The sequence below is a fragment of the Kogia breviceps genome, chromosome 4, assembly GCF_026419965.1.
Source record: "Kogia breviceps isolate mKogBre1 chromosome 4, mKogBre1 haplotype 1, whole genome shotgun sequence".
Lineage (NCBI taxonomy): Eukaryota > Metazoa > Chordata > Mammalia > Artiodactyla > Physeteridae > Kogia > Kogia breviceps.
This window is the reverse complement of record NC_081313.1, coordinates 394,887-410,963: the sequence shown is the minus strand read 5'-3', so window position 1 is coordinate 410,963 and position 16,077 is coordinate 394,887. Positions and strand designations below refer to the sequence as shown.

At 64.2% G+C, this 16,077-nt stretch overlaps 1 protein-coding gene across 1 annotated transcript in view; it reads left to right on the top strand.

The window, feature by feature from the left end:
- The first annotated feature begins 1,036 nt into the window (after positions 1 to 1,036).
- The window catches only part of SLC9A3 (solute carrier family 9 member A3), a 37,129-nt gene continuing 22,088 nt past the window's right edge, over positions 1,037 to 16,077 (top strand). Inside the window, exon 1 of the mRNA XM_059059889.2 lies at positions 1,037 to 1,250. Within this exon, the coding sequence (XP_058915872.1) occupies positions 1,037 to 1,250 (214 nt within the window). The remainder of the gene's footprint in view (positions 1,251 to 16,077) is intronic.

Genomic DNA, 16,077 nt, shown 5'->3' with positions numbered 1-16,077 from the left:
CACCCGGGTCTGGGGCAGAAACACTGGAAGCGCGTACCCGCCCGGTCAGTCCTGAGGCTGCAGGGCGGCCTGGGAGGGAATGGGGGCTGCGCCGGCCTCCTCCAGGGCCCAGGTGAGCCGTCTAGCTGGCAGCACGAGCCAAGGGCAGGTCGAGGCTGGACGTGGAGCCGGGGCCAAGCCCTGGGGAGAAAGGGCCGGGAGTCCCCTTGCTGGAGGTCTTGGGGGGCAGGGGGGCGGTGCTGGGCTCCCAGGTCGGCGGGGAGGGGCCCCTCGTGAAAGGACTTGGCTTCTCCCCCGCCAAGGCGCAGTGGGGAGGCCCTGGCTTCTGGCAAGTTGTTGACCCTGTCAGGAAATGCAGGCTCCAGGCGGAGACGCGGCAGGGGCCTCAAGGCCGGGCCCCCTCGGACGGGCAGGCTTCTAGTGGGTGCGGCGCAGCCCCAGGCCCCCGCCCTTAGGGACAAGGGGCGCCTCCGGGTGAGTGCGCCCACAGCGGCCCCAGGCGACTCAGGAGTGGAGCCAAGGGGCGCCCGAGGCACCGTCGCCCACACCGGCGGTTGAGAGCGCAGGGGCCCCGGCGCGGCCCTCCGCCCCCACGGGAGGCGGTCGCCCGGGCCTGCGCCCTCCAGCCCGGGGCGCCAGAGAGGGCGGGCCGCAGAGCGCGCGGGGCGGGGAGGGGCCAGGCCGGCGTGGGTGCAAGAGGAGGCTCCCGGGGCGCGGGGGTGGAGGCCAGGTCTGGCGGCCTGGCGGGCGTGCGCCGCACGCCGGCGGGCGGGCCGAGAGCAGGCGACTCGGCTGCGCTCTCGTGTGCGCGGCGCGGGCGGGCAGGCTCCGCCCCGGGGAGGGAGGGGGGTGCCGGATTAAAGGCCACCCTGGCGGGCGGGGACCGGGACGGCAGCCCTCAGCCAGAGCGCACTCGGCTCCGCGCCCGCCGCCCAGCGCGAGTCCCGCCGGCCCCGGCGCGGCACGTCCCGCAGAGCGAGCGCAGCAGGGCTCCCGCGACCTGGCCACCCGGGCAGGGCGCTGCGCGGCGGCGGCGATGGCAGGGCGCGGGGCCCCGGGCCGCGGTTGGGCGCTGCTGCTGGTGCTGCTGGCGCTGGGCGAGCTGCCGCGGGCGCGGGGCGTCGAGGAGGAGCCCGGCGGCGCGCACGGGGAGAGCCAGGGCTTCCAGGTGGTCGCCTTCAAGTGGCACCACGTCCAGGACCCGTACATCATCGCGCTCTGGATCCTCGTGGCCAGCTTGGCCAAGATCGGTAAGCCGGCCCGGGCTCCGCGGGCGCGACTTCCCCTCCGCCCACCCGCTGCGTCTGCGGGTCCCTTCCTGCGCCCCCGGCGGACGGACGGAGCCGGCTGCCTGCGCCGCCTTCTTCGCGGGCTCCGCCGGGGCCGCGGGCTTCCCTGTGGAAGGGGCGCGTCCAAGGTCGGTCGCGCGGCGGTCCCGTCGGGATTCGGCCCTTGGGTCGCTCCGGGCGAGGCTCGGGGAGTGCGAGCCCGGCCGGGCCCGGAGTAGCAGTGCTCGTGGCCGAGGGTTACCCGGTCCCGGCCGGGCGGGCGCAGCCTCCTGAGTGCCCGGGTCCCGGGTCTCCGCGGTCGGGACCCCCTCCGCCCCATCCAGGCCGGCAGGCCTCGCGGACCGCTCCGCGCTGGGGCTCCCGCAGCCAGGTTTTCTGTCCGTCGGGCTTGTCGGGGCTGTTAGTGCAGGAGAGAGGGATGTCCTTGCCTTCAAGCGCTGGAGCACTCCGTCCCCAGTGCAGAGAGAAAAATGGTGTCACCAAGATGAAACCCAGTACAGTCCTATTTATAGGAGCAAGTTTTCCATTGACAGTGTTTCTCTTTTAAAACTCCTGGTCTGTCAGATTTCTCTTCTCCTGACTTGCTCCACTGAGCCAGCAAAGTGGGAACTGCAGGTAACTCCCGGGCAAGGTGACAGGAAGGTCAGCTTTCTTAAGAGCCTCTGAGGACCAAAGTTTGAACGCGTTGATCACCACCAGGGAGGGTCTTCCTTGAGGTGGCGGAGATGTGAGGGCAGGCGTAATTAGTAGGTGGGGCCGGGGAAACCCTGTGAGGGGTGTCTGAGGACTCCCCCCTCACCACAGAACAGCCGGCCAGGGATGGGTCAGCAGAGGCTTTGGAATGGGGAGGGGCCGGGGGGTGCTGAGCTCCTCGGCAGGACCAGGAGGGGCAGGCCCTGGGGAGAGTCGGCCAGAGGACTTTGGACCTGGCTTTGGGGGTTCCTGGTGTTCCTTGGCGGCTGGTTACAGCTTGTTTCTCCTTTGGCCCTGCCTGCCACGTGTCCTGCTGTGCCAGCGACCTCCCTTTAAGTCTCCCGTTTTGTTCTGTTTCTTTAAAAGCCCTCCGGCCCCTCCGCCTCCCCCTTTTCCCTCCGGTATCTGTTTAGTTCCTTGGCCCTGCCTGCCCGGTCCCTGTGCACTAGCTGCCCTCCTCCACTGCTCGGCTCTTTGGTGGGGGTTGTGACGTCAGGAGTGAAATGTCGGCACCGAGGTGGGGTCTCACGTGCTGTGCCTCCTCTGGACGTCTCCGCCGCGGGGGAGCTGCCGGCCCTGGCCACTTTCTACGGGTCACTTACGGGGCAGGCCCAGCCTCACCCGGGACTCTAGGAGCAGCACCCTGTCCGGAGGCTGCCCTGGGAGCCGACCAGTGTCTGGGCCAGAGCGGGGGTCTCCTCCTTAGCCCCCTTCTCTCTTCTGTGAAACCACGGTAAGGGTGTGTGCAGGGTGGACCCGAGACACTCCGGGGGTCCCCACCTGGGACCTGGGGCCCCCCTGTCGTGTACAGCGAATGTGTGTTTTCTGTGCGAGCCCAGCCCCAGGTCCTGCGCCTGGAGTCCCGGTGTCTGTTATGCACCCGGGAAGGGCCTGCCCCGAGGTCTCCTGAGCGCTCAGCTCCTCCAGAGGGGACCTCATCCGGAGGTTGGGGGGTGGGGGCTGCTCCCACCAGCTCCGCCTCTTGTGGGCAGGGCGGGCCCAGAATGCGTGTGCCTGGGGCCACTTCAGTAGCTCCGCCTCCCCTGGGGCTGCGGGGGGAAGGGGGGGCCGGCTTGGGTAGAGGCTCGGTGGGGGGCTGTAAGGGAACATGAAGAGGACCCCGGAGAGAAGACCCACGGGGCCGCCCTGCATTTGGAGGCTCCTGCTGTGACGGCAGAGGGTCTCGCCCGTGAACAGGCTGCACGGCAGAGGGACCCCGTTCTCCCACCGTAGAAAGTAAGCCGGGACCCTCCCCAGGCCCAGCCCCTCCCCGGCATGCCCCTGTCCTCTGGAACCCACTGCACCGACGCTGCCCAGGTCCCCAAGGCTCTCCGGGTGGCCCAGCATGGGCTTCACGTGAGCCCGCCTCTTTGCCCTTCCCTCCAGCGCCCCCACATCCCCTTCTGCCTTGTCCTGTCCCTGTTGCCCCCGGATGCCCCGTCACCGTCCACCTCGGGGCCCCGCCCTAGGCCTCCCCACCTCCGCCCAGCACCTCCGAGTATCGGTCTGGTGCCGGGCCCCGCCTCTGGCCCACCAGGTGTCTCTGCACAGACATCTCCCCGCACCTCAGACAGAGATGAGGAGAAGGGGTGGCTGCTGAGCCCACAGACCCCCGAGACCCCAGGTCCCTATTCGTGGATGCATTTGGGCCTGCCCAGGTCCCTGCCTGCTGTTGCATCTTTAAGAAATGCAGAAGGGGATGAAGCCAGGGAGGGAGCTGGTCCGCAGCTCCCGGCTAAGCCTGCAGGGCCGAGGTTGAGGGCTCTCCTGCATTGGGCCGCTGTCTGCCCCTGGGGGTGGGGGAAAGCCCGGGGCCGCGGGCGGGTGGGACGTGCGCTCCCCAGCGGGCCTCGAGTCTGCAGCCACTCACACCGGGATCCCTCTGCGCCTTGGACCACGCTGGACTCCCTCTCCCTCATCCTGTCCCATCTCCTCTGGCCTCCTCTGGGGCCAACGCCTAGCGAGCTCAGTGGGCGCACTTCGGCCGCCGGGCAGGGTCGCGAAGCTGTGGCAGCACGGGGTGGGGCCCACCTGAGGCTGGAGATCCAGGCGGCTTCTGGAGACAGAGCCTGGAGGCGGCGGGTGACCAGGGCAGGCGCTCCTGGAGGCCCCAAGGGAGACGCCGTTTGTCGTGCTCTGGCTCCGAGCCGGTGGGGTGAGGGCGCGGCTGACTTCTGGCCGGAGCTCGCCGCCGTCTCTGCTGTTTCTCCTCTCCCTCTAAGGGGGCAGCCCCCCAGATCCCAGCCCCAAGGAGGCAGGGGGCTGCCCCCACACTCCAGCAGGAACCCTTCGGGAAGAACCCGGAGCACATGGGTCCCCCCGGACCCAGAAGAGGCAGCAGCTGGGGTGGGTGGCGCCGGCCCCGCGTGCCCAGCAGCCGAGGTCCTCTGAGACCCCCGGGCCCTCCCCCACGGCCCCTGGGGGTTTGCGAGTGCTCCCGCGCAGTGCTTGACCACCCCTCCCTCTTCACCCGGTCTGGGAGGAAGAGACGGGGGGGGGGGGGGAAGGGGGGGGGTCTTTCCTAACCAGCAGAAGCCGGACGCGGTCCCCCGGGCACCCTGAGGAGCAGCCAGGGCCTTGAGGGCCACGCGTGCGACCCTCTCTGCACAATTTGCTCTGCCCCCCGGGACTGCAGCACCTCGGCTCCTGGAGGCGCACCGCCCCTTCTCCCACCTGTGCTCCAGCTGGAGCTCAGGCTTGGGGTCACGCTCTGTTCTGCCGGACGTGTCAGCAGCTGCCTTATCAGGCCAGACTCTGCTCTCCAGGCCCCTAGACCCCCGATTCCCGTCCCTTGCAAAGTGCTTTCACTGTGGCTTCTCTGGTCCGGCCCAGCCCTTGCGGGGCGGGGGCGGGGACGCACGCCCGCCGCCGCCGCCGCGTCGGTGGGTTTCTCTGAAGTTCAGCCTTCGGGCGCTGTCTGCTCTGGGTTGTGCCCCCAGGCTGTCGGGGCGTGGCGGGCAATATTTATTGACCTCCTTGGGCTGACACCAGAAGCCTGTGGTTTTCGCTTCGTGTGCTCTGGTCCTAAGACCAGCACCCCTGTCGCTGCACCCAGCCCCGCCCCTCTTTCCTGTGGGCTCCCCGGCGCCTCCACCGCGCTCTTCGCTCTGTTCCCACCACATTCCCCTTACACCGCTCGAAAGAATGCAGGAGAGGATCCGGAGAACAAGGATGACCTCAAAAGGCAGGATGAGTAGCAGGAGTCCTCGGTGGACCCCATCCTCCCGGGAGTAGATGAATCAGTGGGCCCTAGTGGACCCCAAGTCTGGCAGGACAGATGGAGTCAAGACCCATCAGCCTCTCCCAAGAGTCTATGGGAGGGACGTTCTGTGCTGAAAGTGTAAAGTCTCATTTGCCGGGAACTGCCCGTGGGAGAATTGGCCACGGGCTGTAAAACAATCCACTGCATTTGGAGCTGAGGTATCTCTCCGGAGTATCCTGAGGAAGAGGGGCAAAGGTTGGGAAGCGCTGATAGCCCCAGTCCCGCCTGCTTGGCAGAAGGAGCCCTCCAGGGATTTTTCCATCCAGCCGACTCCCGCAAGAGGGTCCAGGAGAATCACAGCACTGTTCCCAAGACTGCAAGTCCCGAAGGTCCCTGACCCCGGCCGCTGGGCTCTCCCAGTCCGGTGCCTGATCAGCCTCACGTTTATTTCTTCCCGGCGTCTGAGTCCCTCTTGACAGCAGGCTTTACCAGGAGCGCGTAGCAGAGGGGGGCAGGGGGCTCAGTGAGCAGTGGGCTGGGTCCGGGCCGGTGGTCCTGGGCTCCCTCCAGTCCTCCTGCCTTCCCTCTGAGAAGGGGCTCCTCCAGCCCTCTCCGTGCTGGAGCCCAGAGTGGGTGGTGACCTCCCTGGGCTGAGGTGGGCACGGCTGGGGCCCCGTCCCCTGCACCAGGAAACCTTGGAGGCGCCTGGGTGCTTTCCTGGCGTGAGATCTGCTTCACTGGGGTGGCTTTCCGCCCACCCCACGCCTGCACCTTTGCTCCCAGCCAGCCCCGCCCTCCTTCCTGACCTTGCTCAGTGTCTCCTGCCCCTTCTCCATCCCTTCTTCATCCTGTGAAGTCTGTCTCCTCTGTCTGCCCAGGGCACGGGGAGAGGGGTGCTGGCGGAACCCAGGTGCCTGCAGAGGCCCTCCCCACCCAGCCCTGCCCACGGAGCCCATCAGACTGGGGGAGTTGAGCTCCAGGGGCCTGTGGGCCGGGTGGGGAAGGAGGAGGCACACTATTAGTGGGGGACATGGGCAGGGGACTGGGTGGGGTGGCAGAGGCCCAAGGAGCGCCGGGCGTGGGCGCAGCAAAGGCCCCGTGGCTGCGAGGCTGTGGCCCTGCCGGCTTCCCTGGGCTCTAGCTGCAGCCCAGCGCTGCCCCCGGCCCTCCTGCGGCCAGGCTAGGAGCCCCACCCACCAGCATCTCTCCCCGCTCCTCTTCTGAGCTCAGAACCCTCCAGCCCTCTGGGGTCCTGAGGTCACCCCTCAACACTGGGGTCTGGGTTCAACCAGGTCAGCTCTGCAGAGGCGGGGGCTGCGTCTGTTCGTTCCTGCGTGTCCCCAGTGCCTGGAGGCCGGCCTGCCCCAGCAGCGCTCCTGCAGGTGTGTGTGCAGACGTGCGTGCTCGGCCAGACGCGCCGCTGGATGGGTGGCTGGGCAGGCGCGTGAGTGGGTGAAGGAATGAACACTCCACGACGGTGTGAGCTTCGTCCAGACCCTCGAGATGCTAAGCTCCTTAGCCAGTTCTCCAGCGGAATCGCCACCCAAGCACACCCGGTGACCGCCCCAGGCCGAGGGCAAGGCCGCATCAGCTTGGAGCGCCGTGGGCTGTAGGTCTGAGGTGGGGAGAGCTCGCCCGCGCGAGGCCCGGCCTGAAGCAGCTCCCTGACGAGCTGATTCGGTCAGTTCACACCCAGTCCTGCCTTCTGGAGCAAAACAGGGCAGAACAGGTCCGCGGGTCCCCACCGGCAGGCCGCAGACAGACACCTGCACGCCCTCTGGGCGGAGCCTGGACGCGGGCCCCAGCCGCGCAGTGTGGGCTCGAGCGTTTGCTTTATTCCATCAGTGCAGCCCAGATGCTTGAATTTTAGCAGCCACAGCTCCGAGCGCTAGTTTAGCATTCATCTCGCAAACATTAATGCTGCCATGCGCCTGGCACTGCTGCGGGCCGCGAGGGCACGGCTCCCAATGAAACAGACCCAGACCTCCCTCGGGGTGTGTCGCGCCCCCGGAGCAGGCGAGTCCAGCCATGGGATGCACGGCGTCAAGTCCTGGCGGCACAGGGAAAGGAGGCAACAGCGCAGGTGGGGAGGAGTGAGCCCTGAGGGTTAGGGGGACACTTCCAGGGTCCAGACGGCCCTGCAGAGGCCCTGAGGTGGCCGTATGGGGGCATGTTTGTGGGGCAGCTGAGGAGGGCACCCAGGTGAGGGGTGGCAGGTGAGGGGCCAGCGGGTCCACCAGCCACATGCGTCCCAGCGAAGTGGGGCCTCGGAGCCTTCTGGGCCGAGCACCCTTGACCCCTCCGGGAGGAACAGGAGCCCAAGCGAGAGATGAGGGTGGGTGACCCATCACCCCCTGAGCTGAGCTGCCCCGTGGCGGTGTGGAATGTTTGCAAAATCCCTCTGTTTTTGTAAGATTCTTCCCATAAGCGTGTTCCGGACAGACAAGCCGGAAAAATGGCGCGTACCTGCCCGAGGACCGGAAGGGAGACGCAGGTCTGCCTTCCGGAGACTCTGAACGAGGTGTCCGCGCGCTGAGGGCCCCGCCAGGCAGGGCTGCTCCGGCCCCTGCGCCTCCAGTGTCCCAGGACAGGGCGGGGCCTGGTGCTGCGTCGCCTCTGCCGGGACCCCGGCTCTGCCAGGCCCCGGGCGGCACCTTGAGGTCGTGGGGTCTCTCCTGGGAGCCGGCTGCGTCTCAGGTCCACGTCTGTGAGCTGAGCGGTTCACTCATCGGTTCTAGAATGAATGGAGAGGCCCCAGGGTTTGCTGGACGCCGGGGTTCAGAGTCCGGGCTGAGGGCTCAGGTGGTGGTCAGGGTGCGGGCTTACCCTCTGGGGGGCGGTCGAGACGGGCCGCAAAGGGAGGGGCTGGCAGAGCAAGAGGGGCTGGGGGAGGCGGGGCCCCGCGGAGACGCCAGCCCCGGGGCCCCAGCGCTGGCGGGTGGGGAAGGTGTCGGGGCCGCTGCGGGAGCCACGGTGCGGGGTGGTCAGGGCCGGACGGTGGAGAGGTGGGACAGGCTGGAGGCTGTGGACTCGGGCTGTGGGGGGGGTCGAGCTGAGTCATCCCAGGCCCCCGGTTGAACCCTCTGCTTCCAGCCCAGATGTGGCCCTGGCGGGGTGGCCCGCTGTCGGCTCGGGAGGGCGTCCTGGGAGCCCGGACCTCCAGCCTCCAGGGCCAGGGGCAGACCGGGGTCCTCTAGGGCCCACCCGGTGCTCAGTGCTCGCGGAGGAGGCCGCGGGCTGGAGGGGGCGGGTCGGGTTCCGTTCCCTCCTGGGTATATCAGGAAGCCTCCCGTGAGTTCACCACCTGCGGAGCTCTCTTGCCAAAGTCCACCTGGTTTGGAGTCCTCAGCTGGGAACAGCTGCTTCTCACGGCTCTTGGAACCACACGAAGGGGGGAAACCGCCAGCTCAGGGGGCTCTGTTTCTGCTCCGGTTTAGCGGGCCCTAGACGTTGGGGCACAGAACACGGGCCTGCAGCCTCCCAGCCTGCTTTGCTTGCAACGTGGCCCTCACGTGCTGGGTGCTTGTGCGGTGCGCCCCTGCCAGCTGCTCGGTGTGGACGCACCGGGGCGGGGCCGCCCGGGAGGCCCTCGCGCCTGCGTGTGTGTGCCGGCGCCCGTGGGTTGAGGGTTTCACCTGTGGCGCTAAGACCTAGTCCCCAAGTGGCCGTGGATGCTGGGGACCTGGGGCCCCCTCATGTGCCTCTGGGCCACACCCTCCCTAGCAGGGTCTGCGAGGAGTGGGTGAGACAGGCCTGGGGCTCCGGTCGTGCTCACGTTGTCCTCACCCCACAGAGCCGGCGGGAGTGCACGGGGCCAGGGAGGCTCCGGGCCCCACTCCAGCAGGAGAAGCCGGGCTCCCGGGCCCCACTCCAGCGGGAGAAGCCGGGCTCCCGGGCCCCACTCCAGCGGGAGAAGCCGGGCTCCCGGGGCCCCACTCCGGCGGGAGAAGCCGGGCTCCCGGGGGCGTGGCCGGGAAGAGCCTGCAGGTGGGGGAGGAGGCTTGGCCCCCGAGAGCTGTATCCTGGGGTCACAGAGGCCTTTCTGCTGGAGAAGCCGCCAGGCGCGCCCAGGGCCGGGCCCGAGAGCAGGCCTGGGAACAGGCCTGCTCCTCAGCGCTGCCTGGGGGTGGGGGCGGGGGCGGGAGGGCTACAGCCTCCCTCCTGCTACTTGGCACGGGTCAGTTCGGAGGCCAGGCTCTCCGGAAGGCAGTGTCACCCCCGTGCAGCCCCAGCAGTAACTCAGTAACCGAGCGGAATGTGCCGGAGCACCCCCACGTGGGGCTGTAACCCTAACCCTAACCCTTCCACATCCTGAGGCAGCGAAACCTGCATTCTCCTCCTTCAGCCGACAATCCGGACGGAGACCGGCTGCCTTGTAACCTGGGCTGGGCGTGTCGCCGGCCTCAGACTCTCCTCAGCTTCTGGGAAGCCTGGCGAGACCCCCGGTTCTCAGTCCGGCTCAGTCCCCTGGGGGTCGTCGGCCCCACCGTCTCGAATCAGAGCTGCTGGGGTGAGGCGGGGGCCAGGCCCAGGCTCGTGGGCCTCCGGGGCGGGCAGCGGGCGGTCGCTGTCCTGAGCGGGCACCACCCGGCCGGGCTCCCGGAGGCTGCCTGCAACCTCACAGCATCTGAGCGCTCCCCAGGGCCCCCCGCACCCTGGCACCTGCCTGGTCTGCCACTGCATCTGAGAGGGCTTGTGACGGCCTTGCTGTGGGCAAGCTGCTGTCCCCTCTGGCACCTCAGCCTCCTCAGCAGGGACACGGCCAGGTTCAGCATCTCCCTGAGGTACAGACTTAAACAGGTGCTTAGAAGGTGCCTGGCGGACGTGCTGTGAACACTGTCGTAACCCCGCACAGCACCCGGCCTTCATAAGAGGTCAACCAACAGTAGTTAAATGAAAACGAAAATGCCAAGACAGTCACACAGTAACTACAGACGCTGAGTCTGATGTGGACGGTGGGAGCCAGGACCTCGTGGCCCCAGCAAGGGCGGGGGCCAGTGTCCTTTAATGCCGGGTAGGGAGGGGACTGGGCAGTCCTCCCCCGCCCCCACCTGCTGCCTGCAGCCTCCCAGTTCCCACGTGCCCTGGGGTGGGAATGATTTTGTGGACTCAGCGAGGTGCTGGCTTTTACCCAGTGAGGTCCCACCTGGAGAGGGTGTCGCATGGAGCCGGTCAGGAGAGTGAGGAGTGACCTCCCTGTGACCTGGTGTTGGCCCCAGGCAGGTGCACCTCAAACCCCCGCTGTTAGGTGACCCTTCCGGTGCTGGGGTCTCCAGTGCAGTGTCACGAGGGTTTGGGAGGGGGATCACGTGACCGCCACTTAGCAATATCTTCAGCGAACACAGCAGGGCTCGGGTGAGCGTGTGAGGTGCGGCCTGTGGGCACACACCACGTGCTGTGAGGCTGTGAGGGTCCAGCCCTCTCCCCCTCACGCCCCCCAACCCATACAGCCTACCTTCCTGGGGACAGACGACAAAAGGAGGGCAGTTTTAAGCTTCTGAGAAGGCCGTGGATGGAGAACGCGGCGTCTGTTGTCAAAATCCTTTACTCATTAACTTGCTAGAACCAAGAACGCTCCGATGGCAAGGCAGCCTCAGCCCCAAGCCCTGCGCACAGCCTGCCTCGGGGCGCTGAGGGGAGCGCATCCTGGCCCGGCGCCCCCTCTGCCTTCCGCCGGGGCACCCCAGGGAGGCACTGCCAGATATGCACGGTGAGCCCACGGGGCCGGCCGCCCAGGGGCGAGGACAGGCTCCTTTCGCCAGACCAGGGGAGACTCCAGCCTCCAGGGCCGGGGGACTTTGCTGTTCTCAGTCCAACCCGACGGCCCCCCGGGCCCAGTGCTCTGGGACCCTCTTCCCGACACGCCCGTCCCCCGGCCTCTTCCAGCTGGTACCGGGGGCAGAGACCAGAGGAATTTGTCTCTGCAGCCCCCACAGACCCCCACCTGGCCCTCAAGGGCACCCAGGGAACTGGCACGCAAGCAGCAGCTCCGGAGGGCTTTCCATTTACAATCCTGGTTTTCTCACGATCTGGAGATTCCTTTCAGTGTTAATGAGCTGAACACGTGCGGAAGGCAGATGGAGCGAGCGGCGCCCCCCGCCCCCCCACTGAGCCACAGGCTGCAGTCCTTGCCCTCCTGAGCCGTGCTCGCGGCCTGTGGCCAGGGACGTCGGGGGAGGGGGCCCGAGGCGGCCAGGAGAGGAGCGGGAAGGAGGCCGGCTGCCCGGACGGCCTGTCCTCAGAGGAGGCCTGGCCCCAACCCCGCGCCCGCGGTGGCCGCCTCCAAGGACGGGCCGCCCGGAGCGCGTGGGACCACCGCACCCGCGCCCACCGCCCGCCTGCAGGAGCGCCGGGGCCGCGCTTAGCTGCTCTTCAGCCTAATCCACGCAGGCCCCACGGCCTGACCGTGGGAAGTTAAAGTTAAACGAGACACCTCGGCCGCTGTCCGGGAGCAAGGTCCCCCGCTCCGCCGCCGCGCACTCGTCTGCACCTCCTCCCCGCAGCCTGGCCCGGGCCCGCCCATCGGGGGCCCACGGCGCGTGCGCGTGCGCAGCGGCGGGTCGCAGGGCGCGCAGCCCCGGCTCTCGCCTCCCGTGGAGCCCCCGGGCTCCGGGGACCCTGCGTCGGGTGGTCGTCGGGGCCCCTCCTTCGGAGCAGGGAGAGGCCCGCAGGGGTGAGGAGCGGACGCTGGTCCGGGCAGCAAGGCCGCCGCGCCCCGGGCGGGACTTTCTCCCCGGGGAGGCCCTCTCTCCCCGAGTCCCGCGAGAACGGAGCCCCCGGATCTCAGCGAGGCGCCTCGTGCCGCAGACTCGAAGGTCTGAGACTGCTGCGCGCCCGGGCCTGAGCGGCGCTGGACCGCGGGTCCGGCACGTCGCTGGCCTGGCGTCGTCGCCGGGGCCTCCCGAGCTGGTGTCTGAAGACGGTGCCGCCCCTGCTCGCGCCCCCCCGCGCCTGCGCCCCCCCACGCTCGCCCACCCCCAGCAGGCGGGCCCCCTCCCGGGCCGGCGTCCTGGGTCCCGGACCTCACTCTGCTGGTCCGTGGGACCCCTCCCTGGGGGTGACAACTACACCCTTTGCAGTAAAAAGTGGGGCTTTTGTGAAAATTCGGGGGGAGCCTTCCCGTGGTGTCGGCGCAGTAGAATCAGGACGGGTGGTTGACGCTGGCGGGAAGTTGCAGGCTGACGGCACCGGGTTCTCCCTCTGGGTGGCAAGCAGGCGTGTCGCCCAGCCCGGCCAGCCCGCCCTCTCGTGCTCAGTGTGTCACCTCCGTCCCCGGCCTGGCCTCCTGAGGCCACATCCCAGCGCGAGGCCCACCCTCCAGAGAAGCACCCACCATGGCTGCAGAGATGCTGGCTTTTAAAAATTAGTAGACTGGATATTTTTAGTTGTAAATTTACAGGAGCATTGAGCAGAGTCCAGAGAGGTCCCTGTACTCCCCATTCCTATTCCCCCACCCCCACAGTGTCTCCCTATTGTCAACATTTTGCAGGGGCACTGATCATTGGTTACAATAGATGAACCAGTATCAATACGTTATTATTAACTGAAGTCCAAGGTTTATATTAAATTTCCATCAGCGTCATACAATCTGTGAGTGTGGACAAATGTCTAATGACATGTATCTACTTTTTAAATTTATTTATTTATTGTGGAATCTTAGTTCCCCAGCCAGGGATCAAACCCGTGCCCCTTGCATTGGGAGCGCGGAGTCTTAACCACCTGACTGCCAGGGAAGTCCCAACCACTGACCCTTTTACTGTCTCCATGGTCTTGCCTTTTCCAGAATATCGTAGAGTTGGAATCCTACGGGATGCAGCCTTTCAGATCGGCTTCCTTCACTTAGTCACGTGCATCTAAGGTTCCTCCACGTCTTTTCATGGCTTGACGGCTCACTTCTTTTTAGTGCAGAATATTCCACTGTCTGGATGGACCACAGTTTATCCATTTACCTGCTGAAGGACACCTTAGCTGCTTCCAAGTTTTGACAGTGATGAATACAGTTGCTATAATCATCTGTGTGCAGGGTTTTGTGTGGACATAAGGTTTTAACCCGTTTGTGTAAATACGAAGGAGCATGATTGCTGGATCACATGGTAAGAGTGTGTTGAGTTTGTAAGAAACTATTATACTGTCCCCCAGAGCGGCGATGCCCTTCTGCATTCCCATTGGGGTTCCTGGAGCTCCACGTCCTCACCAGCAATTCGTGTGGTCAGTGCCTGGACTTAATGATTCTGGAGGGTGAGCAGTGGTGCTGTTTCCATTTGTGTTTCCAACAGTGCACGGTGTGAGTGTCTCTTCGTGTCCTAACTTCCATCTGCATTTCTTCTTTGGTAAGGTATCTGTTTAGATTTGGGGCCCATTTTTCAGTTGGTTTGTTTGTTTTCTGATTGAGTTTTAAGAGTTGTTTGTATATTTTGGATACAAATCCTTTGTCAGATGTGTGTTTTGCAAATATTTTTTGCCTGTCTATGACTTTTTTCATTCTCTTAGCTTTCACAGACACTTTATTAATTTTAAGGAACCCCAACTTATCAATTCTTTCTTTCATAGATCATACTTTTGGTGCTGTGTCTAAAAACTCATCTCCAAACCCGAGGTCATCTAGGTTTCTCCCGTCTTATCCTCTGGGAGTTTCATAGTTTTGCAGTTTCATTTTAGGTCCCTGATCCACTTTGAGTTGATTTTCGTGAAGGGTGTGAAGACTCGATTCATCTTCTGTGAGGACGTCAGTTGTTCCAGCACCATCTGTCAAAGAGACTGTCTCTGTTCCGTTGCGTTGTCTTTGCTCCTTTGTCAAAGATCAGTGACCACGTTTATAGGGTCTGTTTCTGGGCTCTGTTCTGTCCGTTGATCTATATGTCTATTCTGTCCCCGACACCGCACCATCCCGGTTACTGTAGCTTCACGGTAAGTCCTGGAGTCGGGTGGTGTCTGTCCTCCAACTCGGTCCTTCTCCTTCAGTGTTGCCTTGGCTGTTCTGGGTCTTTTACCTCCTCTCCATGTAAATTTGAGAATCAATTTCTTCATATTCACTTAAACTAACTTGCTGGGACATTTTTATTGGGGCTGCATTGTATCTGTGGATTATTTTGGGAACTGACATCTTGACCATATTGAATCTTCTTCTCCATGAATGTAGAGTCTCTCTCCATTTATTTAAATCTTCTTCAGTTTCTTTCATCCAAGTTTAGAAGTCCTCCTCATACAGGCCCAGCACATATTTTGTTAGATTTATACCTAAGCGTGGGTTCTTTTGGTGCTGATGTAAATGGTATTGTGTATTGAATTTCAAGTTCCGTACATTCATTGCTAGTTTACAGGAAGCGATTGACAATCTCTATCCTTCAGCCTTGCTATCATCACTGACTAGTTCCAGGAGTTTTCTGTTGATTCTTTGGGTTTTCTACGCAGATGATCATGTCACCTGAGAACACAGCGTCTGCCCTGCGGCCCCGGCCCCAGCGAGGCCAGTGTGCTCGCCCCGTGGCTCCTGGCTTTGCCGCCACGTGTTGGGTGTTTCAAGCTATCTTGGCCGGGACCCGACATGAGGTGGCGGAGGCGGGAAGGAGCTGTGATGTGAGCTTCCCAGATGTGGGGAACCTGCCCCCACCCACGTGCTTGCTCCCTGAATTCTGACGTTCCCACCAAGGTTTCAGAGCCGTACACTGGTATGACGACACGAAACGTAGCCTGGAATGGCACGGATCACTGGCCCACTTCCTGCACAACCGTTCGTTTTACCTAAAGTTAATGATTGTCCGGGGTCGGTGGTGCCATTTTCTAGGTACTTAAATAACCCGCTGCCCCAAACCCCCGCGGCTGCTGTGCCGCACGGCGCTCCCGCCGCCGTGTCTGCGGCTCCGGCCCGAGACGCCAGGTCCCTGGCTTCCTTCTGCCACAAGGCACCGGCCCTCCCGTCACTCTGCCCTCCGCGGGGCACCCCGCCTTGCCCCCCATGCCTGCTGTCTGGGGGGACCCCTCTTTGGTGGACTCATTCTCCATCAAATGTGACTTTCCCCTGCTTCCTCTGAGGACCCCCTCCCCCTCCCCCTCCTCTCCCTCTCCCCCGTCCTCTCCCCAGTAATGATGTGCTCTGAGGCAGATCTCATTTCAGCTGTCGAGCTTGGTCCCTGGAAGCACAAGCCTTTCACCCGGAGACGTTTGTGTCTGCTTCGTCCGTGTCCCTCTCTGTCCCTCTTCTGGCTCCTTCTGAGAGAACCTGTGTCGTCCTTTCTACTCTTGAATTTCCTCTCCTGCACTGGTGTCTCTGTCTTTTTCCTCTGTCTTCTGAGAGAGCCTTTAACTTCATCTTCCAACACCTCCATTGAGTTTTGTTGGTTTTTTAAAATTTTTTGTTTCTTGGCTGCGTCAGGTCTTAGTTGCAGCTCGCGGGATCTTCGCTGCGCCACGCAGGCTCCTTGTTGCAGCCCGCAGGCTTCTCTCTAGTTGTGACGCGCGGGCTCCAGAGTGCGCGGGCTCCGTAGTTGGCAGCACGTGGGCTCTACCTAGTTGAGGCGCGCAGGCTCGGTAGTTGTGGCACACGGACATAGCTGCCCCGTGGCATGTGGGATCTCAGTTCACCGACCAGGATAGAACTCGCGTCCGCTGCCTTGGAAAGCGGATTCTTTACCACTGGTCCACGAGGGAGGTCCCTCCATTGAGTTTTTAGTTTCTGCTCCCGTATTTTCTCATATAAACAAGAGTTTGTAAATCGCTGAATGCACTCTTTTGTCCAGGATGCAGCTCCTTTTCCCAGTGTGGACCTGCCTCTCCCTGCAGTGTTTCCTCACTTGCTCTGCTTGGGCTTTACATGACTGGGCCACTGGTTTTCAAGCCCCAGGCCTCCCACGCCGCCCCCCAGGTGGCGGGTCAGGCTGGTCCGCACATGTGGGG